General features: G+C 36.1%; 3 protein-coding genes across 3 annotated transcripts in view; 1 reads left to right on the forward strand and 2 right to left on the reverse strand.

Moving 5' to 3' along the window:
- The window catches only part of LOC118265839 (elongation of very long chain fatty acids protein), a 37,086-nt gene extending 13,182 nt beyond the window's left edge, over positions 1–23,904 (forward strand). The window contains exons 3-5 of the mRNA XM_050694919.1: positions 1,246–1,489; positions 20,130–20,272; positions 23,625–23,904. Of these exons, the coding sequence (XP_050550876.1) occupies positions 1,246–1,489; positions 20,130–20,272; positions 23,625–23,822 (585 nt within the window). The 3' untranslated portion in view covers positions 23,823–23,904. The remainder of the gene's footprint in view (positions 1–1,245; positions 1,490–20,129; positions 20,273–23,624) is intronic.
- LOC118265836 (oxysterol-binding protein-related protein 9) overlaps positions 1–25,249 on the reverse strand; it is a 116,325-nt gene extending 91,076 nt beyond the window's left edge. Inside the window, exon 1 of the mRNA XM_050694916.1 lies at positions 25,040–25,249. Within this exon, the coding sequence (XP_050550873.1) occupies positions 25,040–25,141 (102 nt within the window). The 5' untranslated portion in view covers positions 25,142–25,249. The remainder of the gene's footprint in view (positions 1–25,039) is intronic.
- A 189-nt stretch (positions 25,250–25,438) lies between these two features.
- LOC118266456 (bromodomain-containing protein 4) overlaps positions 25,439–25,945 on the reverse strand; it is a 38,675-nt gene continuing 38,168 nt past the window's right edge. Inside the window, exon 3 of the mRNA XM_035579924.2 lies at positions 25,439–25,923. Within this exon, the coding sequence (XP_035435817.2) occupies positions 25,590–25,923 (334 nt within the window). The 3' untranslated portion in view covers positions 25,439–25,589. The remainder of the gene's footprint in view (positions 25,924–25,945) is intronic.

A 25,945-nucleotide genomic window follows, 5' to 3' on the forward strand; every position in this document is an offset into this window, starting at 1 on the left:
GCGATTAATCGATCCGATCCCCTCTCCTCTCCTTTCCCAATTGATCACAAATGTAAACGCCCACAATTATATTATTTAATGCTACAGTTAATATTGCTTGTTTCAGCAGAATTGAAAATACACACATTAAGGTTCCATTTCTATTGAAAACCATTTAAATTGCGTTTATAATTCGTAGAACTGTTCAGTTTACTGGTTGCCTTATTATTGAGGGACTACGGATTTGATGTGACCTACATCTATTAAATAAATATGTTAGGGATTTCTGATTTGATACAGATTTTTAGAAGTAGCATGGTGTTTGGTATTTGTCACTATACTCGTATCCTTTTTGCATACCACGACGACGGTGGCAAGAAAGCTCACGCCCCACCTGATGGTAGGTGGTTACCGTGGCCTATGAACGCTTGCAACAATGGGGCATTACATGCGGTTTGTCGACCCTTAAGAAACCTATTTACTACTTTCTTGAAGTACGCCACATTGTAGCCTACTGGCAAAACCTCGGCAGGAAACTCATTCAACAATCGGAGACTCCTATTATATCACTCCCAAGCCCCAACAGCTACCGTTTATCACCAGCTTGTTTTAAATATATGGGTTTGGTTTTGGCGCCCATATATTTTGGGCAAATTATTCTCTTAGACCGTTAGTCAAGTACGGCCCGGGTGCCAACATTGACTCAGCAGAGACCCTCATTAAAGAACCCGCACTTCATGTGTTAAATGTAAACGCATTAATCATTCAAGCCGACCGAAACTCTACTAAGGAGCTCTTTACGAGTTTCCAATTCAAAAGGTAGTTTCAATAAAATTAGATGGCAAGCCTATTATAGTAAAGTTTTATATTATGCGCCGGTACAAAGCCAAATCAAATTTCGTTTGAAACGGTGATCCATCAACTCTCAAAAGAATCTAGAATTTATGATTTTTAGTATAATGAGAAACATTAGATATTGCTTATTCCGTTCTCCGTTGTTGCCAGCTACAGAATAAATATTCATAAATCCTTATAAATATTACAGAGTACATTATCTACCTAGATTTATAAAGCTTAATTATTTTTTTTGATCATGATATTTTTTAGGGTTTATAAACAAGATAACTATTTGACAGCCTATCAAGTTACATATTACTTAAAATATCATTTATTTTGAAAACACCTTTTTAGTTTTCCATAAATATAAATATTTTTTTCTCTTCCTTCTGTGTGATAAAATGTCATACCTTAAACATTTCTTTCCAGATTATGACGTCTGGATGGACCACCACATACCACTTCGGCTGCATGCTACCAGACTACTCCATGAACCCTGAAGCTTTAAGAATGCTGAGGTTCCTCTGGTGGACTATCATGCTGAAGCTGCTAGAATTATTTGAGACAGCCTTCTTTATCCTGCGAAAGAAGGATCGACAGGCTTCCTTCCTTCACGTCTACCATCATGTCAGCACCCTGATCATCGTGTGGTCTGCTTTGAAATATGTTGGGGGTGAGTGTGCTGTTTTCATAGTATATTAAGAAGTCATGTTTTTCTAAATTATCGCTTTCCTCATTTTAGTACTTATTACTCGCGTGTGACTTAACGAGATTTAAATTTTACCTCTTTCTTTCGTCACGCCTTTTGATCCCCGAACCTAGGTAAACATAATGCTAATCTTTGTTTCGATTTGTAAATAGCAAACCCAATAATTTTTTACCAAACCCTTAATTTGGTATATTTTATGCTCAACAATCGTATAGGCAACTGCACCAACAAAATAAGTAGTAGAAATGGAAACCAGTGCACTATTATATGCAATTACTCGAAGAGAGGACACGATTCCATCTTACACTACAAACATCAATACTTCACTAACCTTGATATCTAACTCAATAGCATAACATCGAGAACGGGTTACAAATAAGAAAACGAGAAACAATTTCATATAATAAGGACACACACAAACATACGATCAAATAAAGTGACGTCATTATAATGATATCACAGAGAAAGTAAATTTGACAGATGACGATATCCCTACATTCAGAGATTCAGACGTCATTCATGTACAAAAATATCTTGAGGAAAACGAAGAACAACATCTCCAAAATATAGCTCTTGAGTCCATATATCATGTTTACACAGAAATCCTTTCATGAAAAGACAAACAAGCAATCAGCGTGTGAATAGTTGGATCTACCGGAGAACAAATATGTCTTAGCAAAACAAATATATCCCTGATTGAGCGTGTGTGGAAATCCAATTTTCCGCTACAAATGTTGGAATCATAAAATAGAGTGTAATTTTGTTATGACTTATCTTCAAATGTAGAGAGAGGTTGGGCCGATAAATGGTATATGTTTTGCAATACTTCATGTCTTTTTTGGTGGTAAACCAAATATTTTCATGGCTTTGAGACAGATAAAGTCCCGAAAGAAATTACATTTTCAACTTTAAATATACTAAAAGGTTTTTTTTGTTAATGAAGATCATATCACATCTTTTAGGTATCAAATATGTACATATACCTAAGTAAAAATGTAGTGATCATAAGAACATTGCAAATGTTTCACTTTTGCAAAGCAATTATTATAACATCGAAAAAATGTCTGACTCTCGGTCACTCCAAAGCAAGAACCTCCATTGCAAAATACAAAATTCAAAAAATGAACTACTTTAATGAACAATCTTGACGAAACAAGTTAAAAGGTTGCTTTCGAGATCACCGCACAACAAGATCTTGTCCTACATAAGCTCACTCAATAACGCGTCAGCAGACATTACCCACGAGAATTAACGCTAAACGTGTATGTTACGAAAATATAAACGTCTATTTACATTGTAAATATATTATTTAACCGTTTTATTTACGTATCGCGTGTACACAGGTCGTTTGGCCGAACAGTGCGGGTGAACCAATTCCATCAGGTGATTTTCGCAAATTCGCCGTCAACGTTTGGGAAAAAAATCACATGCAATTTATTCTTGCATGAAGACGTTTAGCTTTATTAAGGTTAATGTTGTTATAACGTCACACCTATTTTTCCACAAATGTTGAAGAAGTGTAGAGTACGGAGTGTAAGTATCACAATTTCTAGCTATGCCGCAAATGCAGATGACGAAAATTTTGGACGAATTATGTGTTATGTTATTTGATAACAAATGTGAGCATATAATAATAGCGAGTTCACTCTTAAGTGAGAAATAAGCGATAACTTTTCCGCCTCAGGCCAATAATGAATTAAGAATAACCCAAATCACTTCATAATCACATTCCTTTTCAAAGGCACGCATTGCAAATTCTGTACAAATCGTATTAAGTAATTCGATTACAATAAACTCGAGTACAATTGGACTAACGAACCAATAAATAGGCAATTACAAATAAAACAACTATGTAATGACTAAAGAAATAGCATTAATAGTATCAGCGGGGTTCCTATTGATGAAGACACTGGAACAATACGATTGCAATGCCAACTTTGTTTCGCTATGTTAATGAAATCACACTTTATGCTCATAATAACAGAATCCAGTTCAAAATAAACGTTGCGAAATGAAAGTGACTTAAATCGTCGTAAAACGTGGAAATGGCATTTTTACGATAACTTCCATTCAACCATTTTTAATCGCTCGTAAAGTCAAATGTCGCACCGCTCGCTTACTTAGGGGTGGCTAATGTTTACCCATTTTGGTCCTTTTAGGAAAAATCTGAATAGTACGTAGTAGTAAGTACATATTTTGAAGAAAACTTTACCGGACCACAGCTAATGAAGCTAGTTAAGTCTATAAATAGTTTCTTCTAGAAGCTGATTTTCGTGGTGTTTTAAATAAAACAGGTTGACATAATTGCGAAAAAAATGAGCACGCGAATTAATAAAACGGTAGGGCTGAAACCATTAGAACATTCCCAAAAAATCCTAAAAAGTAACATTAAAACATGCAAAGCAATAAAAACATTGTCAACCCTAGTCACGGATTTGCCATAAACGATTTTGCGTTCAAAATGTAGGCCAATAAGCTTTTTGAAGTCCCGATCCATTTCAGCCTGTTACTATAACAGCGTAGAAATGAACAGTTATAATAATATAATATTTTTTAGGGCGGCGAACGTGCTGACGGATAACCTAATGGTTGGTAAGGTTTGACTGCACGGTTGGCGCGGTGGCTAGGCAACTGGCTGCCGCGCAACGTGTAGCGGGTTCGATTCTCGCACGGAACAACTCTTTGTGTGATCCACAAATTGTTGTTTCGGGTCTGGATGTCATGTGCATGTGAAATTGTATGTTTGTAAACGACACAGGAGAAAATCCTAGTGTGGGGCAACGTTTTTTTTTTTTTAAAAGAAAAGAAAAGGAATCGCAGCCGCACGCAACATTAATGAAGTTGCAAGTGTGTTGCCGGCTTTTGGCCTTAGAAGGGGGAGAGATTTGGACCTACAGATTGATAGAATTTAATTGATGGATGGAATAAACCACTGTGATTAATATACAAGCTTTGCTAATCAGACTAAATGGATTTCTAGGATTAATTTTGAATCAGATATTGGTAACCTGAGAAAATCTTGTAAGGTTTAGCATAATGTAATTTGAAATTCGGTTTGCCAAGATCCTTTACAGAGATTGAAGCGTTGTATTAGTCTATCTGTAGTTGTCAGATTAAAAGTAATAAATCTGCTGATATCATTAACCAGGTAAATAACTTTTTCCACAAATAATGAAATATTTACACCATTTAAGGTAGATAAAAGGAGTGTAAACGAAAATGGAATCTCTAATTTTGGAATATTCCATAAGTAGGTTTATCCTGAATACTTGTGGTGAGGTCGGCAACATAAAATTTAGTATCCGCAAGTGCCTAAAAGCTTGGCTAAGCAGATTCGCTTTTCTCTACAGACTCGGCAACGTTCCAAGCCACATCCGTGCTGGCTTAAGTTAAAATATGTGAAATAAAGTTTAATATTAAATTAAGCGAGGTTGTGTCTTACGTAAGAGATCCCTAATGTACGGGCTGTGTTCATAGGTCGTTCGATATAGATGACAGTTTCGCCCCCGGCTTGTGGACGCTCAAATAGTGTTTTGGAAACTTCATAAAACCACAGGAATCGGTCCATTTGAACTGGATAACTTTTTTTAGTTTGTCGAATGTCTCTTTGTTCGTCACTGTTGAGTAGAAGTTTCCACCCTTGGAATTTATTACAAAGCACTGAACGATATACACACCCCATCATACAAGTCTATTAATAGGATTAATAGCATAAAGTGACAGCACTCGACATGCGCCAACCCCTTCAGAGGAAAAACAAGCGTGATGCTGTTGCGATAACGTTCGGTTGCGAATATAGGTCATCTATTTTTATCTCTCTACAGATAAAAAAATATATCTAGCTTCCACCCGGGACTGCGTACACTCATAAAAGTACGTTTTTTGTGTTCCCAGAGAAAAACCTCTATAGGAGGGTTCCTTTACTCTACACTTGATGCTCCTCACTGTAGTTTAAGATGTATGGAACATAGTGCGATCTTAATATTCAATTTTGGTTTGCTACGACCAATATTTTCTGCCATGCTCAGTCACCGAAGAATTTATCTCCCAGTACGCTCACCTATATTGGCATGACTAAGCTTCTCCATAAAATGAAATTCTGTGAAAAGCTTTAAGCTCGGTCGCAGTAACAAGAGGAGCTTTGTAATAGTAGGACAATGCGCTATCTGGAACTAGTGGCAACAATACTGGTTCTGGTCTTTCCGTTCGAGATTAGCCGTTTCAGATCTATCCGCCATTAATGGAGGTATTCTATTTATTATGGCCTGACACTTAGACATTTATAGCGCTGTTTTATTTTAACGTGAATAGCAATGAAACCCACATATATCTTTTCAATTATTATTGATTCAAGTTGCTGATACGAAGTTGAAATCTTCTTTGATACTTTTATTCAGAAAATATTCCAAAAATTTGATACACATAAGGACAGCGTAATAATAGTAATTTCCCAGCTTTAATAACGATGCCTCCTTTTCTATTTACCTTTAAAAGCGATTCCAATGAAACCTTAATTCCAAAGAAATTAAATCATAATTGAGCTTCATAGAATCACAGTGGAAAGAAATAGCACTTTTCTTTGAATTTTCTAGACCTTTCTAAGAACAAAATTCAGAGCAATTTTCTATGCTTAATTAAAACCTGCAAATGGTAACCGGATCATTTTAATGAGTTATGTAGTATAAAGAGCGTGTCCGTGTAAATAATTAATGAAAAATGTTGATCATTAGGCGAAACACGTACGGCGCACGTAAAACTTGACCTTTACTTAGGCACGTGAATACTCAGAAAAATGCACCAACGAAAATGTTGGCGTGTTTAAAATCTTAGTTGGAACGCCACACAACATTTTTAGGCGAGGAATTTTTCGTGGCGGAATATTTCTTGATGTTATTTAGTTTTAGTATAAAAGATTAAAGTTTAGATTCTAGAAAAAGCCGACTATAATGACCATCTAATTTGTAACTATCCCACTGTGCAAGGTTAGCAAAACCTAACTAATTTCCAAACACCAATCACACGTGCTTGTTGCTTTCTTTAAACTTGACCTGATAAAATCTTTGAATAAAGTCCGAAAGCAAAACAGCTAGCCAGAAAATCCTTCTTAATAATAAACGCGATAAACTTACAAAGACCCCTAAAAGTAACAACCCCCTAACAAATCTTCCGTCCTACTTTCATTCAAATAACATAACTGGAAATACTCATACCACTGACTTATAGGTCTTGCCCTCGTTTCGTGGAACGTTCAATATTGGACTATTAGCTGGAATTGAGCGGGTACCCAATGTTGGGGAAGTAAACAATTGGAGGTAGTGCAATATCGTGTTGGAGAGGAAAAATCTGTTTCAAAACCTATACTGTCTAATGGCTAAAGGAGATCTTGACTGAATTATGAGTGTGGGACTGTTATTTTAGGTTCAGGAAAGTATTTGTGAAGTTCTTGAGTGGATTGGTGATCCCGACCGTCCTTCTAAGCTATCATTTGCTGTTGATATAACAGACGATAAGTAAGGTTCAGTAGATATGACTTCCGAAAAGCCAGGCGTTGATATAACGCGGCAATAAATTCAGACGCACGCAAGTATTAAGTAGATAAACAGAGTATGCTCCACAATAAACGTTTACAGAGCCCATAAAGGTAAATTGTAAGGCAGGTGCCTAATGAATTATCCTTCTTAATTAACATTTAGCCCAGCGGGACGAGGCGGAGATAATGAAAATCTAGGTAGGCCAATCCCAAGTGATACAAACTGCGAAATACATTTGTCACGTGTTTGCGGCAACAAACATGTTTGTGGCTATTAAGCCCTGCCAATCACACGTGCAGATAATAATGGGCAATATAAATGGGACAGCGGCTAATGACGGTCTGTTACGTTATGTAACATACCCTGTTTTACTGGGTTGGGTTAAGGGATATTAGCCCAACCCTAGAAAGTGTGGGAGAGCCATGCTTTGGCACGAATGAGCCGGCTCTACCGGAGTGATATCACGGCCTCACAGAAAACCGACGTGAAACAACGCTTGCGTTGTGTTTTTTTGTCTGAGGGAGGTTTTCGGAGACCCAATTACCCCACTACGGCTTATACCATAATAAAACAAAAACTCAAAAGTCATTATACATAGATAGATAACATGTAGCTAAGCGAGTAACTAATTAGAATATTGAACAATCGGTAATCTCAGCAATTACGGTAATGTGTGTTACCTTCTACTGTCACACAATGCACGTACTATAAATAATGCAATCAATAACCATTAAGTCAGTCACAGTTTGCGTAACATTGTGTCCATAGAACAAACTAATGAAAAAGAAATGGAAGAAAATTGTTCCAACAACGTTCGTGATATCTTGAGGACAAATAAGAGCAAAAACAATAATGAACTAGAGAAGGTCAAATGCCTTGAGGCAAATCAATCTGATTGTCCTTATTTCAATGTTTGTTCATTTTATTATTTTCTATTATGTTTAATCACATCATGCATAACTTGGAAGCATTTAGGTACATCAGAGGGCTATCTATGTCTGCAAAAATTTGGTTTTCAAAATAAGTCACAAAATCAGAGAATAGGACTTTTCAATCTTAAAATTCAACTGTTACCAGTCCTTTTTAATCTAAACTTATCTAGGTGTATGAAAACCAGCAAAACTAACAAAGGAAATATACTCTTTACCCAGGTAGCCACAGTTGTACACATGCGTACCAATTTAGGAAAAACAGACGTTAAAGTCATGTTAGACCCTTGTGGCGAAAATTGGTAGCACTAAGTAACATTTTACCCCTAAGCAAAACATAATTTGGAAATCGCACGATCTCCCAAAACTTTGTTTCATTACCGGGGACTCAGTTGAATATTTCATCTGAATTAACAACAACTGCCTTGGTGGGTTGGTAAACTGGTATAAAGTTAGGCTACCAAGCAAAAGGTATCCCGTTCGTAATACTTTGGGTTAGGAAAAGTATTTTAGGGATACAGTTTAAAGATGTTAAACATTTTGTTGCAAATGAAACAAATAGACATATTTTGACATGGATAGCAACGCAGTCCTTGCCTCTGGTATTGTGTATCAAGTAAACAATAAGCCCTGCTATTACTCATAGCAGTATACAAAATAACGCATTATTGTTAAAAAGCCAAATAAAGTTAGAAATAGCTCCCTCATTTTGCAAGAACGTTTGTGGTTTGGTTTACGAGTATGGTGTACACAAAAATTGGTATATGCCACAGTCAATAGAGGCTGGTACCAAGTTAATGTTGTTTACAAAGGGTGGGTGCTTCTCTTTTATAACACTGCGACACACGTGTATTCCTTATGAAGAAACACTGAAATATGTAACGATTGAATTCTTCATGTGTTTTTCAGAATTTACGTTAATGTGCATATCTACAGTAGAATGTCAGAATATAGGTGAAATATTTACAGACGTTGTATTGGTATGAGAATTATCTCTTTAGGCTCCGTATCAAAATGCATTTTTTTCGTCAAAAATTTATTTTTTATAGTATAAACTTTGGGATCGATACAGAAAAATTGGAAACCGCACATTATTTTCCATCCGATCAACCTGAAACCCCTCATGACAATTAATAACTCCTGCTACTTAATGTAACAACGGACTTACTAATTCATATGACAGATATTACTCTTCATATGAGCGCATCTATCATTAACAAGCTCCTAGTTGGCAGACTTCTGTCCGCCTATCCGACAGAGTGACAGCAAGGGTTAATCAATCAAGACTAGTCTGCAGTATCAGGATAATCAGTCAAGTTCCTCACCTGTCTAAGATTAAAGTTTCATCGTAAATCAACCTGCTTTACTAACTTATTATAACTTTTGAAGTTTTGATGACATGAAGTCTTAGACACTGCCTAAAATTTGGCGCCTGAGATATTTTTCTCAAAGTTTTTCTGATCATTATGAAATGGTTTTCGGTTACGGGATCGGTTACTCGTATAATGACCATACGTAATTTTTAACTAAAAACTGTCAATAATTCATTATGACGCACAATAAAAAAATACGTAGATTCTTCTGCTTTATCCGACAATGATACGTAACACAGCACCGAACTTAAAACTAGATCAGCCATTATTTGGATCTCAAGTAAGCCAATCATTTTTCCAATTATCTTCCATGAAAAATTTCGTCCTATTTACTACAACAATAACAAGAACCTCGAAAAGTAATATTCTATTCTATCGCACTTTAACTTGTATAGGTACGAAAGTCATAAATCATCATATCATAACGCGAAAGAAACCTCACAAGTACCATTTAATGCTACAACAGGCTAAGTACGCCCTATAAAAATATACCCTACATAGGTAATGTTGGAGGCTAAAGCGTGACGTCATCGGGCACACAATACATAATTACCAGGTCTATATTATATTCGCGACGATATTAATAAACCAGATTTGATTGGCTACAGACACGACATGTGGTTATAGGGATTACGCTGAACTATTTATAGAGGTTGTTAATAACCATAAAACCGGGTTTAATGGAGGTTACCCCATAACATGTTGTATAATAGGGACATATCATTGGTTCAGCTTTAGTGTATAGTGATCTGAACGTGTCTATTGTACAAAAAATTATGTATTATATTTATGGCTTTTCCCGCCTTAAGCGAGTCGGGAGGGAGTGTCAGACCTTTTGACTAAAAACTACCGCGTTCCTACTCCTGCCTTTCGAGCCGAAACCCCGGTAACTCGCTAGGCAGTCAGCAGCTCCGGGTGCATGTATTATTTGCTGTTACAATGGCGCAACCTTTAATAGGTAGTACGGATTTTGGAAATATGTCTAGTCTAGTTTTTCAGAACAGGCTAAAAAACCTGAACATTTATAAAGGTTAGCGACGTCACAGTATTTTTTAAATTATGTTAAAACCTTGGACCTTTTGTCAGATTTGAGTATACAGAGAAATCTAAACATCCCGCCTACGTTACCTACCCACTTTAAAGTCAAAACAAAATGTAACTTAAACAAAAATTTGGCTAACGCTGCAAAAGCCATTAATATTAAATCACCTAACCTAATAAAGGCGGGACATCGGTCTAATATACCCGTATTACTTTGTCATAATCTCATGAGACCTTTTATTAAGACATTATTATTCAATTACGTTGGTCAAAAGCTTTGGAGTATTCCGAGGTTTCTTTGAAGATCAGCATGTTCAGCTGAGCGAATGTAATCTTATGATCAAAGGTGGGTTGGATGGAGGATAGCTTTCAGTTTTACAGGGATGTACTTTATTTGATTGAAGATTGAAATTAGAGATGGAGATTATAGGACTCCGAGTTAGAAGTGTTTTGGACTGTGTAACATGAGGATTTGGACATGGGCGTATAATGTGACGTGTCTAAGAGATAAAAATTGCCAATCATTTCAACTATCGACTGCACGGTTGGCGTGGTGGCTGGGCAACTGGCTGCCGTGTAGCGGGTCCATTGCTGCACGGAGCAACTCTTTGTGTTATCCACAAATTGTTGTTTCGGGTCTAGGTGTCATGAACTTGTATGTTTGTAAACACTCCCACGACAAGGGAGAAAATCCTAGTGTGGGGCAACGTTTAAAAAAGCATTTACAAACAATCATAAACCCTGTTTATATATAAAGACTACAGACCATTTTAATTGTAACAAAAAGACAAATGTCCAAAAGGACCAAATTAATTCAATTCAAACACGGCTAGAATTTAATAAACCTTCAGCAGTATTATAAGCGAACCACTTAGTTAAAATAATTGTTGTTCTCAGTCCTACGGAATCTGAAACGCCAAACTTTGGACTAAACTACCGCAGGTAACCGCGGTTGGTTTGTTCAGAAACTTAATACTTTAATGTCTACGCGATTAAATTTGACTAGAAAATTGCAGAACGATAATAAATTCACATAAATATGACGCTGACAGCTTTGTACTGTGTATCTAAATTTGCCTAATATTTTAGTAGTTGGGTAAGGGACCTTCCTTCTTTCAATTCCAAATTTATTGATTGGTCTTTTTGTGGTGATCAAATGCAAATTAAAAATAATTATGGAAAATATTTCATAAATCTCATTTTTATCATGAGTAAGAAAGAAAAAACAACATATCGGCTGTATTGGGAAGTCGGTTAATAAATATCTCCATACTCTCTTCGTCTACATAACCTAATAAATCGTCAAATGCGTCTACCACACGTGCATGCTTGACCGCAGTTTTACTTGCGCATGCCAGCTTGTACACTGAACACTGTGCGTGTAGTTGGTAAAACGGTAGCATGCGCAAACTCCAATGCTTGGCTTGATGGTTTTTAAACTTGCTTGAAATTCTGGCATGCGCAAGCAATAGTTCTTCATTGGGAAACATTGTTTCCACGCCGACGATGTCGACAAGAATGTGGCTTGCGCGTACTTAACTGTGCCGTGTGGTAGACACATCCGTGTTCAGTCTTTTCATGCGACAAGCATGTGCAATTAAAACTGTGGTCAGGCATGCACGTGTGGTAGGCGCAAAAGAAATGAACGAAAATGTCCCAAAAAATGACTAATTGACTTCATCGCTTGCGTACACGAAACCATAATATATTTAAATCAATCTCCGTCGCAGTCGCCAAACGTTGTTTATAAAGCATTTGAATGTTTTCGCCGGAGGGACGGCCCTTAAATAAAACATGGAGGTTTTATTTTAAAAACATGAAAGCCTGAGGCTTTCGTCTGCACCAGAGCTAAATATAGAAACAGTATTAAGTATTCTTTTTGTTTCTCCAACGATGTTGAGCATTTTTTCTTACAAATGTACGCAAACCCTGGAACTGGCTCGGATTTGTAGAGATTTATTTAAAACCCAGTTGTGTAAATCATTTCATATTTTATTTGAATGTCCACGACGAATTTTTAAATTGTTATTCAAGATGGAATAGCAGCTCCTTCTTGCTTATTCAAAGTTATTCATCTACTATATTAAGTTATTTCTTAAACCTATTGTACGTTAATGTATTAGAGGGTTATAGTATGACTTTCTTTTACGTTTAACGACATCGAAACGTTACCGCATTTAGCTATCTGATTGGTTGGTTCATTGGAGCAGGCCAATCAGAGCGCTAAACGCGGAAACGTTTCTATCTCATCTTGATAAACGTAAAACAAAGTACTAAGCCCTCAGTACACCAATGGGACACAGGTGACATGTACCTAGGTACGTCCTGTATAAAACAAAGCCCAACAATTACTCAAAGTAAATCCAACATTCACAATATAAACTACAACAATATAAAAACCGTGGAAATGAATGTTTGCACTTAGTTTAATGTGCGCCGCACTTTCGGGACCTACCTACAGATAGCTGTTATCATTCGTATCAGCTTTTAGTACGCTTAGTAATGTTTATTTCGCCCAATAACCCTTAAATAAAGGTACGGTACTAGGGAAAGCCATAAATCCATGAGAGATGGATCTACAATCCTGAAAGGAATGGGAGGATACGAATCGTTCGTCAAGTACCTTTGCTGTCTATCTCATATTTATCGAAGTTATACGTTAGATGGTAAGGATTGACACAAAAATAGGTAATTTAGGTTAAATAACTGAAAGCATAAAGTGCCTCATTAAAATTAAATTCTTCAGCATTGTGTAAAACCACTGATAAGTAGAATCCACCAAGTCCCTACTTCTATCCAGGATAAGGGTGCTTTTCTACCAGAGATGTGCAATGTAAAAACTGTGAAACTATGTGACTGTTTCCACCGATACTAAGCTATGTAACTGTGCGAGGAAGATGCGCAGCTCGAGTATACTATTTATAGATAGTAGGGAAGATATAGCACGCATCTTTCCATATAAAAACGTATATTAGTTGAATCCGTTTCGACCAGTGCTAAGCTATGTGTACCAATGAATATGACTGGTGGCAGCCAAAGGCATCCACAGCAACGTAGCATAGCACATCTCTGTTGGAAAAGTCTCCTAAAGCTTCCTAATTGCAAACTATCCATAACTATCAATAATACCATATCACTCATCAATACCCAAACACAGCAATTAACCCATAGGTTGACAGCTTCGAAGCTTCTCATCACATCTAATAATAAACCGAACAGACAGATAAATTGCTATCTGTAGTATAATTAATCACAATTTAATGTCGTCTTGCTGTCTCAACCAATCGCTGCACATCAAGCAAATATGTACGTAATTTTTACGTATAAAACGTACATAGAAATGACGTCACACGATGTTTTAAATCAATATATCTTCTAAAATAGTAATTTTTAAATAATCTACAAGAGGGACATTAAAATTAAAAATCTACCCTATTTTAATCCATATTCTAATTTTAGCAACGTAACAATAATTATAAAATCATGCAACAGTGGTAGTCTCTGAAAATATGCAAAGTGTCATGCATAGGCATGACCACGTTTTCCCTGTCGAGATGAATCCGTGACCCATATAGCGGGTGCCCATTACCCGTAATGCAGAAAGGGGTAGTTCGCTCACATAAGCCAAGACCTAAGCCGACGTCACAACCGTGGTTTGGCAAAGCGCTTTGAAGTGCTTATGAGATCTCAGAGAGATAAGCCTGGTTATTGTTAGGTGAGACATGAACTACACTACATAGTATAAAACAAAGTCGCTTTCTCTGCCCCTATGTCCCTTTGTATGCTTAAATCTTTAAAACTACGCAACGGATTTTGATGCGTTTTTTTAATGGATAGAGTGATTCAAGAGGTTTATATGTATAAAACATGCATAATATATCACCATTACACCCATGCGAAGCTGGGGCGAGTCGCTAGTATGTAATAAAATATAGTATTCTTTATAAAAAGCTAGTAAGCTAACGTAATGAAAAGTAAATATTTCAAGCATCACAAATGATGATAGATTACTCTAAGCTAGTTGTTCCATCTTCCAAATAACTTTCCATCCAAGAACTCGTGCTCCGATTCGCGAGTTCCGTAATTTTGACAGGTGATTACATCTCGATGTTATCTCTGCCCATACGCTCACTGATAAAACTGACCCTAAACAATATCTAGTAGTTTATCGTTGGACAAGCATTACCAAGATAGCGATGGTCAGCCAGTGAAAGTGATGGGTTGGGCTCTGACCGCATATCCGACAACCCAAAATAAACTCTATAAACTACGAGAGAGAGTGAATTTTTGAGCAATCCTAGATTCGCGTGAGACCTTTCATACGGTGATATCATATTAAATGTTATTGTATAACACCGTATAATGTGTGTGCATTGGATACTCTTCGTGTTTGTCGACTGGCTCTCATAACACTTAATTTGCAGTGAAGCCAAATCAAATGAAAGGTTTCTAACCGCGAAGTCATCTAATTGAAAGGAAACATCTTGACTCGATAACTATGCTGAATGGATGAGAATGGAGCGGATTTTTTCGCTTCTTTAAATATGTAAGTAATAATTACGGTGAATGTAAATAGAAATACGAGATAAGGTTGACGTAACCTATTCAAAAGATAAGGAAACGTGCGACATTTATAATTAGAATAGCTAGACACGACACGGGTTGCGTGCCTATTTTAAACCAACGCCCAGCACAGCCCGCTTATTGTGTCTGGCTAGTACTCAGGAGCAGTGTGTACGAATGGATGAACAAAACAAACATTCCTTGGAGGACAAAGGTGCTTTGGTACAAGCTCCAGTAAACAAACAAGCACCCGCCCACTTCACTGCTAACAGACATGTCTTACCCAGAAGTTTCGGGACAGTGCAAATGAAGACGAAATTTTGCAAACCATTGCATATTGGACTTTATACGCAGACACACAAGAATCACCCACAGCAGAATTCTAAAGGCAACTTCGATCGGTCCCGAAAATGCTAATTATAAAGTTCATAATCCCTTGTCATTAGAAAATCTTCTCCTCCTCTTCCGTGTTACTTTCAAGGAAGCGACGGCTGGGATGATTGTAATTTCAATATAGGACAACTCATTTAGAGAGCGCATGCAAATTACGCCAGGTGTGCCAAAATGAAATAACGCTTGTTTATTGCTGGTATATTTCAAAACTCTGAATACTTCATGCATGTGGAGTGTAGACTAGAATTCCACTGAACAAATACGCAGTAGAAGAATACTATAAAATTCTAGGCACCACGACCATTTCACAGAGAATTTCTAATACTGACCTCTAACATTTCACTAACAAAAATAAACGGTGCTATTATTTTAAACCTGATCACAAAATACCCACCTACACTCCTAAATTAGCCCTCGAAACAAATCAAGCGATAATTTCGGCGTTACAGGGGTGATTTAGGCCCATTTTTCTGATAAAAAGGGTCAGGTATCGCCCGAGATTGGAAACGTGCCCGATTGATTTTAACACTACGCCGCACGAGGAACAAAATCACGACTTCGACTTTCCAAAGGTTTATCTACGAATTAAGGTCAGTTTTAAGACGCATCTTTGTGGATAGATTCCAAGAAAAATGTTAAGCTCAAAAAGAACTTTGGAAGGTCTTTCATATATTTTAGAGTTAACACTCAGTTTTGGTCGTTGGTTTGTTGGTCAGAAGCTTTAAGCATATTATGGTTGAGTTTGTTTTTCACTGTACCAGGATTTTCCAGAGGAAAACTTAGAGGTTTCTTTCGATACATAACCATTTTATTTAACAATACAATTTAAGACCCTCGACACTTTTAAGCAAGCACACTTAGGTAAGGACCCCTTTACACCCTTATATCGATGTTAACGAATCAATTCTGTTCATTTATACTCCAGTAAATTTTGACCCAATTTCCTTATCATTCCAAACTTTACCACTCACCATGGCCTGACATTTTAACAAGTATCGTGGGAAGTACTGAGAAGATGGTTCAATCAATCAATTTACTTTCACTGCGAATGTACTCTGCCTTCCTCCATTGGTACTTGATCACTTTGTATCAAAGTGATTTGAACTTCTTTTGTGTCGGCAGAATTATTATTTTACAGTGCGTATCATTATTAGAATGAGCATTGGTTATATCACAATGACGGTCCACTGGTCGTCAAAATAGATTTAGAAATAGCTTTGCACCTCGTTAAATCATTTTTTTTTTTATGAAACACGTCGGTAAATGAGCAGACGTATCACACCTGATGGTAAGCAATCGCCGCCGCCCATGGACACTTGAAACACCAGAGGCGTTACAAGTGCGTTGCTTTTGGGGGTTAGGAATTTAAGGGTTGTTGGAGAATCGGGGATTGGGAAGGGGGAATCGGGCCTCCGGTAACCTCATTCACACAACGCAAGCGTTGTTTCACGTCGGTTTTCAGTGAGTCATTCACTTTATCCTCGATTTCAATAGCGTTACCTATCTATATCTAAATCTAATAGTGGAGCGCCTGGGGGTTTTCACCTCGGATTAGAGTTACAGTGAATGAATTAATATGATCGATGTGGGATATTGCTTTTTAAACTATAAATTGCAATGTTTACCCAAAATTTTTTTGTGCACTCCATTTTTTTATTGTTTAAACAAATTATTATAAAAAATTAATGTTTGACCATATATTTTCACTTTAAACAGTTTTTTATTTTATTTATATGTTAAATCTTACCTGAGTAGACATATAGGAACATTTTTCAAAGATACCTGTGTATAAAAATAGCAGTATCTCGAACAGGTAGAAAAACGTGGAGGGGAGAGCGGAGCGACAGCTGCTATGTACAATGGAACTTCTTGGCCAGTTTAATTATAAATGAAACGCACTTTATTGTGTACATTGAAAAAAATACGGTAATTAATTATGACTAATGAAAAGAAAAAAAAATATTTGTACAAAATCTGTTTATTTAAATATATTACATGGTTGTCTACATCAAATATTTTCTTCTACTTCATCTATCTGTATAATAGGTGAAGTATTGGAACAACTATTTCCGCTGCACTGTAAACATGATACACTGCAGTATAAACTACACTCGCGAGCAACCAAATCGACTCAACCTACATGTGCGCATTCGAAGATGTTTTCTTAAAAATATACTGAATTGCTTTTAAAAACCGATATACCATTAGAAAGCTTACAACTTCAGCTTTATATTGGTACCATTATTATAAAAATTGTATCAGTACTTTTTAAAATATTTAACAACTTAATTCAGCGGACAAGAGTATTTGCTCACTACGACACCAACAAGTTATAACACAAACTACCCCTATAAAACCTCCACATTAAGGTTAACTTTATCTGTGGCTTATCGAAAGTTGATCGTACACATCTCCGCAAAAACGCTTCATTTTATTTCCAAAAATTTTGGATACGACACCAGAAGAAGCCGCTCAAGTCGTTGCTCTACTGGAACAAGGACTAAGTCAGCGAAGAGTTGCTGCTCATCTGAGTTTGAGCCAATCTGCAGTATCAAGAGGGTACAGGTAGTATCAAGATACTAGTGCCTTCAATCAAAGACCAAGAATAAGCCGCCACCGGTCCACCTCGGAGAGAGACGACCGTTTTATTATTTCAACTTCACTACGAAATCGTCACTTAACCGGTGTCGATGTTCAACAGGAACTCAGAAGAGTTCGAAGAGTGGCTGTCAGCGAGTGGACAGTACGGAGATGGTTGAAGGAAGCCAACCTCACCCCTAAACGGCCTACCACAGGCCCGAAATTGACGACCCGCCATCGGCAAGCGCGCATTCAATTTGCCCGAGAACACCTGGCCAGTTCGCCCGGCGTTCCGTACGACTACCGTGCAGACACATTCTGCATTCGGCAGTTAATAAGACTGGCCTCCATTGTTCTATGCTCCAATCGAGGCAGCAACTCTTCGCTGACTTAGTCCTTGTTCCAGTAGAGCAACGACTTGAGCGGCTTCTTCTGGTGTCGTATCCAAAATTTTTGGAAATAAAATGAAGCGTTTTTGCGGAGATGTGTACGATCAACTTTCGATAAGCCACAGATAAAGTTAACCTTAATGTGGAGGTTTTATAGGGGTAGTTTGTGTTATAACTTGTTGGTGTCGTAGTGAGCAAATACTCTAGTCCGCTGAATTAAGTTAAATATTTTAAAAAGTACTGATACAATTTTTATAATAATGGTACCAATATAAAGCTGAAGTTGTAAGCTTTCTAATGGTATATCGGTTTTTAAAAGCAATTCAGTATATTTTTAAGAAAACATCTTCGAATGCGCACATGTAGGTTGAGTCGATTTGGTTGCTCGCGAGTGTAGTTTATACTGCAGTGTATCATGTTTACAGTGCAGCGGAAATAGTTGTTCCAATACTTCACCTATTATACAGATAGATGAAGTAGAAGAAAATATTTGATGTAGACAACCATGTAATATATTTAAATAAACAGATTTTGTACAAATATTTTTTTTTCTTTTCATTAGTCATAATTAATTACCGTATTTTTTTCAATGTACACAATAAAGTGCGTTTCATTTATAATTAAACTGGCCAAGAAGTTCCATTGTACATAGCAGCTGTCGCTCCGCTCTCCCCTCCACGTTTTTCTACCTGTTCGAGATACTGCTATTTTTATACACAGGTATCTTTGAAAAATGTTCATATATGTCTACTCAGGTAAGATTTAACACATAAATAAAAAAAAATACTGTTTAATGTGAAAATATAAGGTCAAACATTAATTTTTTATAATAATTTGTTTAAACAATAAAAAAATGGAGTGCACAAAAAAAATTTGGGTAAACATTGCAATTTATAGTTTAAAAAACAATATCCCACATCGATCATATTAATTCATTCACTGTAACTCTAATCCGAGGTTTTACGGTTTTGAATGCTCCAGGCACTCCACTATAAACAGCCTGCAAATAAATGAAAACAGCTGTTCTAAATAAATGGCTTAGAACTTCGCTTCAACACTATAAAGTATCTAATTACTTGGAGAGGTTTATTTTACATCCACGAGGAGGTGGTTCTTAGTCACCTCCCTCCCTCAGGCCGGAGACTCGATCTGGGTCTTCGAAGCACCATTAAATCAGCATATTGCTTTACGAGGGAACCACTTGTGAAGTCATTAGATTCAAGTTCTGGCTAACCAGTTTGTGTAGTCTAAAATCTGGATCAATGTTGTTATTAAATCAGTTTGCATCTTTGTAAACTTGTGTTGTTTTCTATTTTACATAATTTATTCTCAATGCCGCTGAGTTTATCGCGGAATCTTTTTTAATATCGTTGTTGTAGCTGCGGGTGGAAAATTCGATTTTGAGTTTCGAGGTAAAACTTTGATTTAATTTTCTTCATCACTTAGCTCCGTATCGTTGTTATTAGTCATTAAACATTTTAGTGCTTTTGGTATTTTCTTTTAAGCATGTTATCGCATAGTTTCAAACTACAAATCCTCCATAAACCGTTCTTAAGATTCCAAAAGACTTAAATTTCGCATTTGTGACCACTAGCTCATCCACGCGCTCACTATCATTAATCACAGATTATTTTAATATCGATGATGTTCTAAGACGCTCATCGGAATAATAATCATATTCTATGAGACAATCAAACCAGTTCTTGATTTCTTGATGCAAACTTGTAATCAAAAAACCTACCACGAACGTCCAAATAGCTTCATTTTTCTGTAAATATTTTATGCAGGATGTTTTCTGTTTACAGGAGGCATAACTTCTTTCTCTCCGATGATAAACAACGCTGTTCACGTTATCATGTATAGTTACTACCTCCTGTCAGCCGAGGGAAGCCCCAAAATGAAGGCAATACTTATCAAGTATAAGAAATGGCTGACTATTATGCAAATGGTAAGTTTTTTTTTATGAAACACGCCGGTAAATGGGCAGACGTATCACCTGATGGTAAGCAATCGCCGCTGCCCATGGACACTTGAAACACCAGAGGCGTTACAAGTGCGTTGCCGGCTTTTTGGGGGTTAGGAATTCAAGGGTTCGGGAATTGGGGATTGGGAAGATTGGGAAGGGGGGAATTGGTAAGTAGTGTTTTATATGGTAGGAAGATCTTATGAAAATTGATATCGACGGTTACTAGGCTAATTGATCTAAGCGATCGATATAATACATTTAGATGAAGAAAGTAATTGAATTGTGTAGGAGTTGCTTAATAATTTAGTCTATAGTTACGTAATTAGGTTCTGATGGAATTCTAAACTTCTTTTGTGACGACAAAAGCACTAATTTAGGTATATTTTTGGTCTGACGTTGACCTTGCGGGGTGACTAGTGGAAAATGCCTGTCATTTGCACAGGTATTTTTATTCAAGGCTTTCTATTTTGTAACTCTTTTTAAGCTTAACTAACTTTTATTAAAGACTAGCTGTCTGTCAGCGGCTTCGCTGCGTTCCCGTGACATAAAAGTATCCTATGTTTTATTTCAGACCATAATCTACCCCTGTTTCAAATTTCATCCGTATTTCTTCAGCCGTTTTGACGTGACAAACCACAAATTGGTTTGGATAATTCAAAAATGTCTTTAACATTCATACCGAAATATTCTTTTATGGGCGCAGATGTTTAGAAATCCTGTAGCAAATAAAATATTCATATAAAATTATATGTTTCTGCTATTTTGAATTCACAATGATTTCCGTAGGGACATGGGCCGATCCAATTTCCTGCCAAACCGTTGGCACAAATGGTAAGGTTAGAGCGAAGATTGACACTAAATCATTGCTTAATAGGGACCTGTATTTTTTGCATATGTTGTCCTTAGAATATCTCTTTATGGTAACTATATGGTAGGTATATGGGAAACGAGCAGACGAATCACCTGATGGTAAGCAATCGCCGCCGCCCATGGGACATGAAACACCAGAGGCATTACAAGTGCGTGGCCAGTCTTTTGGGGGTTAGGAATTTCAGGTTGTCGGGAAATTGGGTATTGGGATAGTTAGATTCTTGACACTATGACGTTAACAAAAGCCATCTAGGAATAAATTCACTAACAAATTATAAAATTTAATTATTTCAAACATACTTTTCTATCTATCTATGTCTCTAAGATCTTTATTAGCCACACCGCCTCTAACACTATAATTAAGAGAAATGAGAAATAATTTATTTTCGTTCCTTAATACTAACAATTTATATCCATTAGTTATTTCTAAAAGGCCATAGGTCTTCCTACATTATTCATACGAAACGAAGCCTTAAATGTTACCTTATAAGGTTTAGTCGCCAAGTGAATTAATCCTCTAAAGTAGCACAGACCTTAGTTAGCAGCGATTAACCAATAAGATCACGTATTATACGATTACTAATGAAGTGATCTGACTTATACAGGCGTGATGGTGTATTCAGTCCATTCATTGACTACTGCCATGATTCTCCTTACGTAGGTCATGTGTATTTGATTGTCTTTGAATGTCAAAGGAAACTATGAAGGTATCCATTTTGTTTATCATCATCATCATCTTTATCATGATAGTCCAAAATATCGTCTGTATTTACCCAATGAATGGTTGAATAGCCAGAAATGTACTTCTGTTGAATTTCCAATCAAAGTTCTCTTGGAATGATTTGTTTAGTAAACAATTTATGCTAAACCGAAATAGACTTTTACTGAATACGTTTAAGCGTTAAACGCAAAAAATCCCTAGTGTAGGGTAAAGTTCCGAAATTGCGGATTACCTAGCGGGTTTAACGGGGCTCCGGCTCGAAAAGCAGGAGTAGGAACAGGGTAGTTTTTAGTCAGTAAGAGTCTGACACTCCCTCTCGCTTCGCCCTGGCGAGCGAAGTCATTGGATTATTTTCCCCCCTTAAAAAATAGGGTATAGTTTTATCTTCGCTCATTCCATTCTTGTCCCAATACTTACATGTTTAGGGGTTGTTTTCCATTCTCCTCTGTCAAATTCAAATCTCCACTCACTTCTCGTCGAGATAAATGTGAAAACTACTAACTGCACATGATTTTTAAGAAAGATTTAATTGCATAAATCGTAAGAGCGAGCGAAACTGTAAACGAAAAACTAGTAAACAGACAAAAAATTGAGACCATCTGACTAAAATACTTTGATACTTCTAAAGAGAATTTCTAAATACAATTTCTTACTTTTATTAAATCGTCACTTCTAGCTACGATCCATTCGTTCCAGTATCTAGACGACACAGAATAGCCAGGGAATAAATTAAACATTCCTCTAAGTTAGAGGGAGTTAGCAATTCATTTGCATTTTATTATCAATCCTTTTTGAAGCAGTTTAGTTGAATGTGCAGATGTTTATTGGTCACATTTACACGTCTGATTGAGAATGATTGGATCTTTTTATTAATGGATAGTTTCAGTGTAAGTATTGAGTACTATTTTGGTATAGTATAGACAGAGATATTAAGCTATGTACATACATACATAACCTCACGCCTGTCACAATCAATTTTATTTTCTGACTTGATAGTTATAAGTACCTAAATGCTTAAGCAAATTTTAGTTTCATATAATATCTTTATACTTTGCTAGCAAATAAAAATGTCATTCTTCAAACAGTAAATAAACAAATAAAAATGTATAGAAGAATCTGTTCTATTTGCAAGAACATTGACCTCTACGAGTTTACTTTGTACTAATGCCAATTTTCTAGATAACGATAAAACAGTAGGTAGCTAGGGATATTTATTGTTTGTTTTTCTTCTTAGTATGCACTGGAATAAGAAAATGTCTTCTTATTTATAAACTTGCTAACTTTTGTCACACTGTGTTGTTGTTTTTTTTTATTTTTAGAAGGATGCATTACCTTATCTTACTTACTATGGAGCATTAAAAAAAATCTGATATGATTTTTATCAAATTGGTCCAGCAGTTTTGAAGCCTATTCAATAAACAAACTATCAGACCTTTTATTAATGTTTATTTTGGCTATTTTCCAAATCGTATTTAGTTTATACCTAACAATTTTTTTTTTAAATCACATTGTACCACACTATGATTCTCCTGTGTTGTGGGTGTGTTTACAAACATACAATTTCACATACACATGACACCCAGACCTGAAACACCAATTTATAGATCACACGAAAACTTGAGGAAGTTTTCATGTGCAACAATCAAAACTTGTACTCGCTTTCCATTGCATGGCTGTCAGTTGTCTAGCCACCGCACCAGCTAAGCAGCAATTGAAACTAACTATTTATTTCATCAATTACAGATCCAGTTCACATTCATGCTAGTCTACTCCGCGCAAGTGTTCCTGCCGAGCTGCCCAGCACCATTAGGCATCACCATATTATACTTTCCAAATGTCATATTTGTATACTACATGTTCTACGACTTCTTTAGACAAAACTATTTGAAAGAACAAAAAGCGCTGAGTCATTCTAAAAATGGTGTTAAGAAAGATATTTAAGTTTTAAGTGTATTTATGTATCATTTGGCTTGTTATTTATCTATAAGAGTAGATATCTATAAAATCTTGGTTTTAAAGTGCATGTTCTTTTTTTTAATGTAAATGGGCCGACCTTTGGCTGCTATCTCGCCTGATGGTAAGTGATGATGCGGCCTACGGTGGAGCACATGTTCTGTCTGATTGTAGACCTCTTTTCTTGTGTCTCATAATATAGCAATAGACAAGAAGTTAATTTTGTTTTGTTTGTACTTCCATTTGTTAGATAATGAGACAATATCCGTCTAAGATTACTTGCTACAACTTAGCACTATATTAAAGCCAATATAAAACCAAAAAAATGGACTTTGACTCTATCATCTTCCTATTGGAATAATAATCAAGTTGTCTAACAAGAAACAAGTTCAATAAGTCAACTAATTAGAAATAGGTAGACTTTAAATTTGTATAGTTTTTACATTTTGAAACTATGTTAGAAATAAATGCCAACTTTGTTCTCACTCATACAAAATACTACAGTTTTGTATGTATGATGCATCATAACAAATACAAAGAATAATCTGACTCAGATAGGTAGTTAGATATAAAGTAGTTCCGACAGAAAATAAAATGTCATAATAAAAGGTTATTATCACTTACAATGAAAACAATACTTTATTTATAAATACAAGAGAAAATAAACTTATAATAAAGAATAAAGTTTTAAGTTAATTTGGTTTCTAATTAGATAAAATTTACTAGGTATGTAGATATCAAAGAAAGGTGAACAATTTAACCTTAATTTGCATGGTTTAATAAACAATTTTCCACAATTAATCACGAAGGAGTCTTTGAATTGGCTGTATAGCTGTCGGCCTTTGCCTCACCTTGGCATCTATGGTACACATAAACAACAAACACTTAGCCTTGACATTGACACTAAAGAGTTTTTACACTTTGAAACTATTCTCTAATTTTATTCAACACTATTTATTAGTTTATTAGGTCACGACATTGATTGCAGTCTAAATTCAGTGTATTTTCATACGTAATAACACTTTACTCGTTGTTTATTCAGTAGAAAAATATGAAATAAAAGAATCTAATTAGCGTTAACCTGAGATAAACTTCTTAAGGTGAGTAATATTTCAAAAATTTTGAACATGTTTGGAAAATTCCAAGTAGAAAATATAGTTTGAAACATTTATTTGGTAATACGGTTAGAATGAAACGTCACTTACCGTGTAATAAGAAAGCAGGCCAGCATTTTCGTCCAGCACGAACCACCGGTACTGCCACCCCTTCATCACATTCGTCCATTTACTTAATGAACCCTCCATCATGATTACAATTCAAAAAATATAGCAAAATACATGAAAATAAATAAAGACTGTGAATTTTACACTGCGGCACGAACCTTCCACCATAAATAATCCATATGTTTGACAGTTGACGTCTGTGTTGTCAGCAGCGAAAAATTAATCGGATGAATCGATTAAATGTATGTCGATTTATTACGAAATCGATTTTTATTAAAATTACTGTACATAAAATACTTTGTAATTTTTGTACACTACTTTCAGTTTGTTTTATTGGTATTTTTAATATTGAACTAGGTATAAGGAAAAAAGAAAATACAATTTAATAGGCAGTTATTTTATATTGTACAACCATTATCACTCTTTTGTAAAAAACAATTACGACTACACGCAACAATCGCGTTGAATTTAATTTAGTAATACTAATACTAGACTATTTACAAGGATCAGAGACCATTTGGCATTTTGGATATCAATGTCTCCTAAACGATCTTCCGTGTTTCGTTTTACTGTAACCTGACGATATTGACACTTGATTTGTGTTTTCCTGATCTAAGTTTAAGCCTGATAAGTCTACATATAATGGCACGTTTTCAGAACCTTCTGCGACGACGTCGTCACTTTTATCCTTGTTAAAATTTTCTGGAGTTCCTTCTCCTTCAATGGCCAATGATTCAATGTCTTTGCTGAGAGAGTTGTTTTCAGCAGCCTCAACGAAAGCGTTTGACAAATCACCATCCAGCTTGTTCACGTTGCCTGAAGCGATGTCATACATGAAAATTTCTTTTCCATCAGCAGCATCGTCCCTGAAAACAAACATATTTTTAT

Source organism: Spodoptera frugiperda, chromosome 7 (genome assembly GCF_023101765.2).
Source record: "Spodoptera frugiperda isolate SF20-4 chromosome 7, AGI-APGP_CSIRO_Sfru_2.0, whole genome shotgun sequence".
Classification (NCBI taxonomy): Eukaryota; Metazoa; Arthropoda; class Insecta; order Lepidoptera; family Noctuidae; genus Spodoptera; species Spodoptera frugiperda.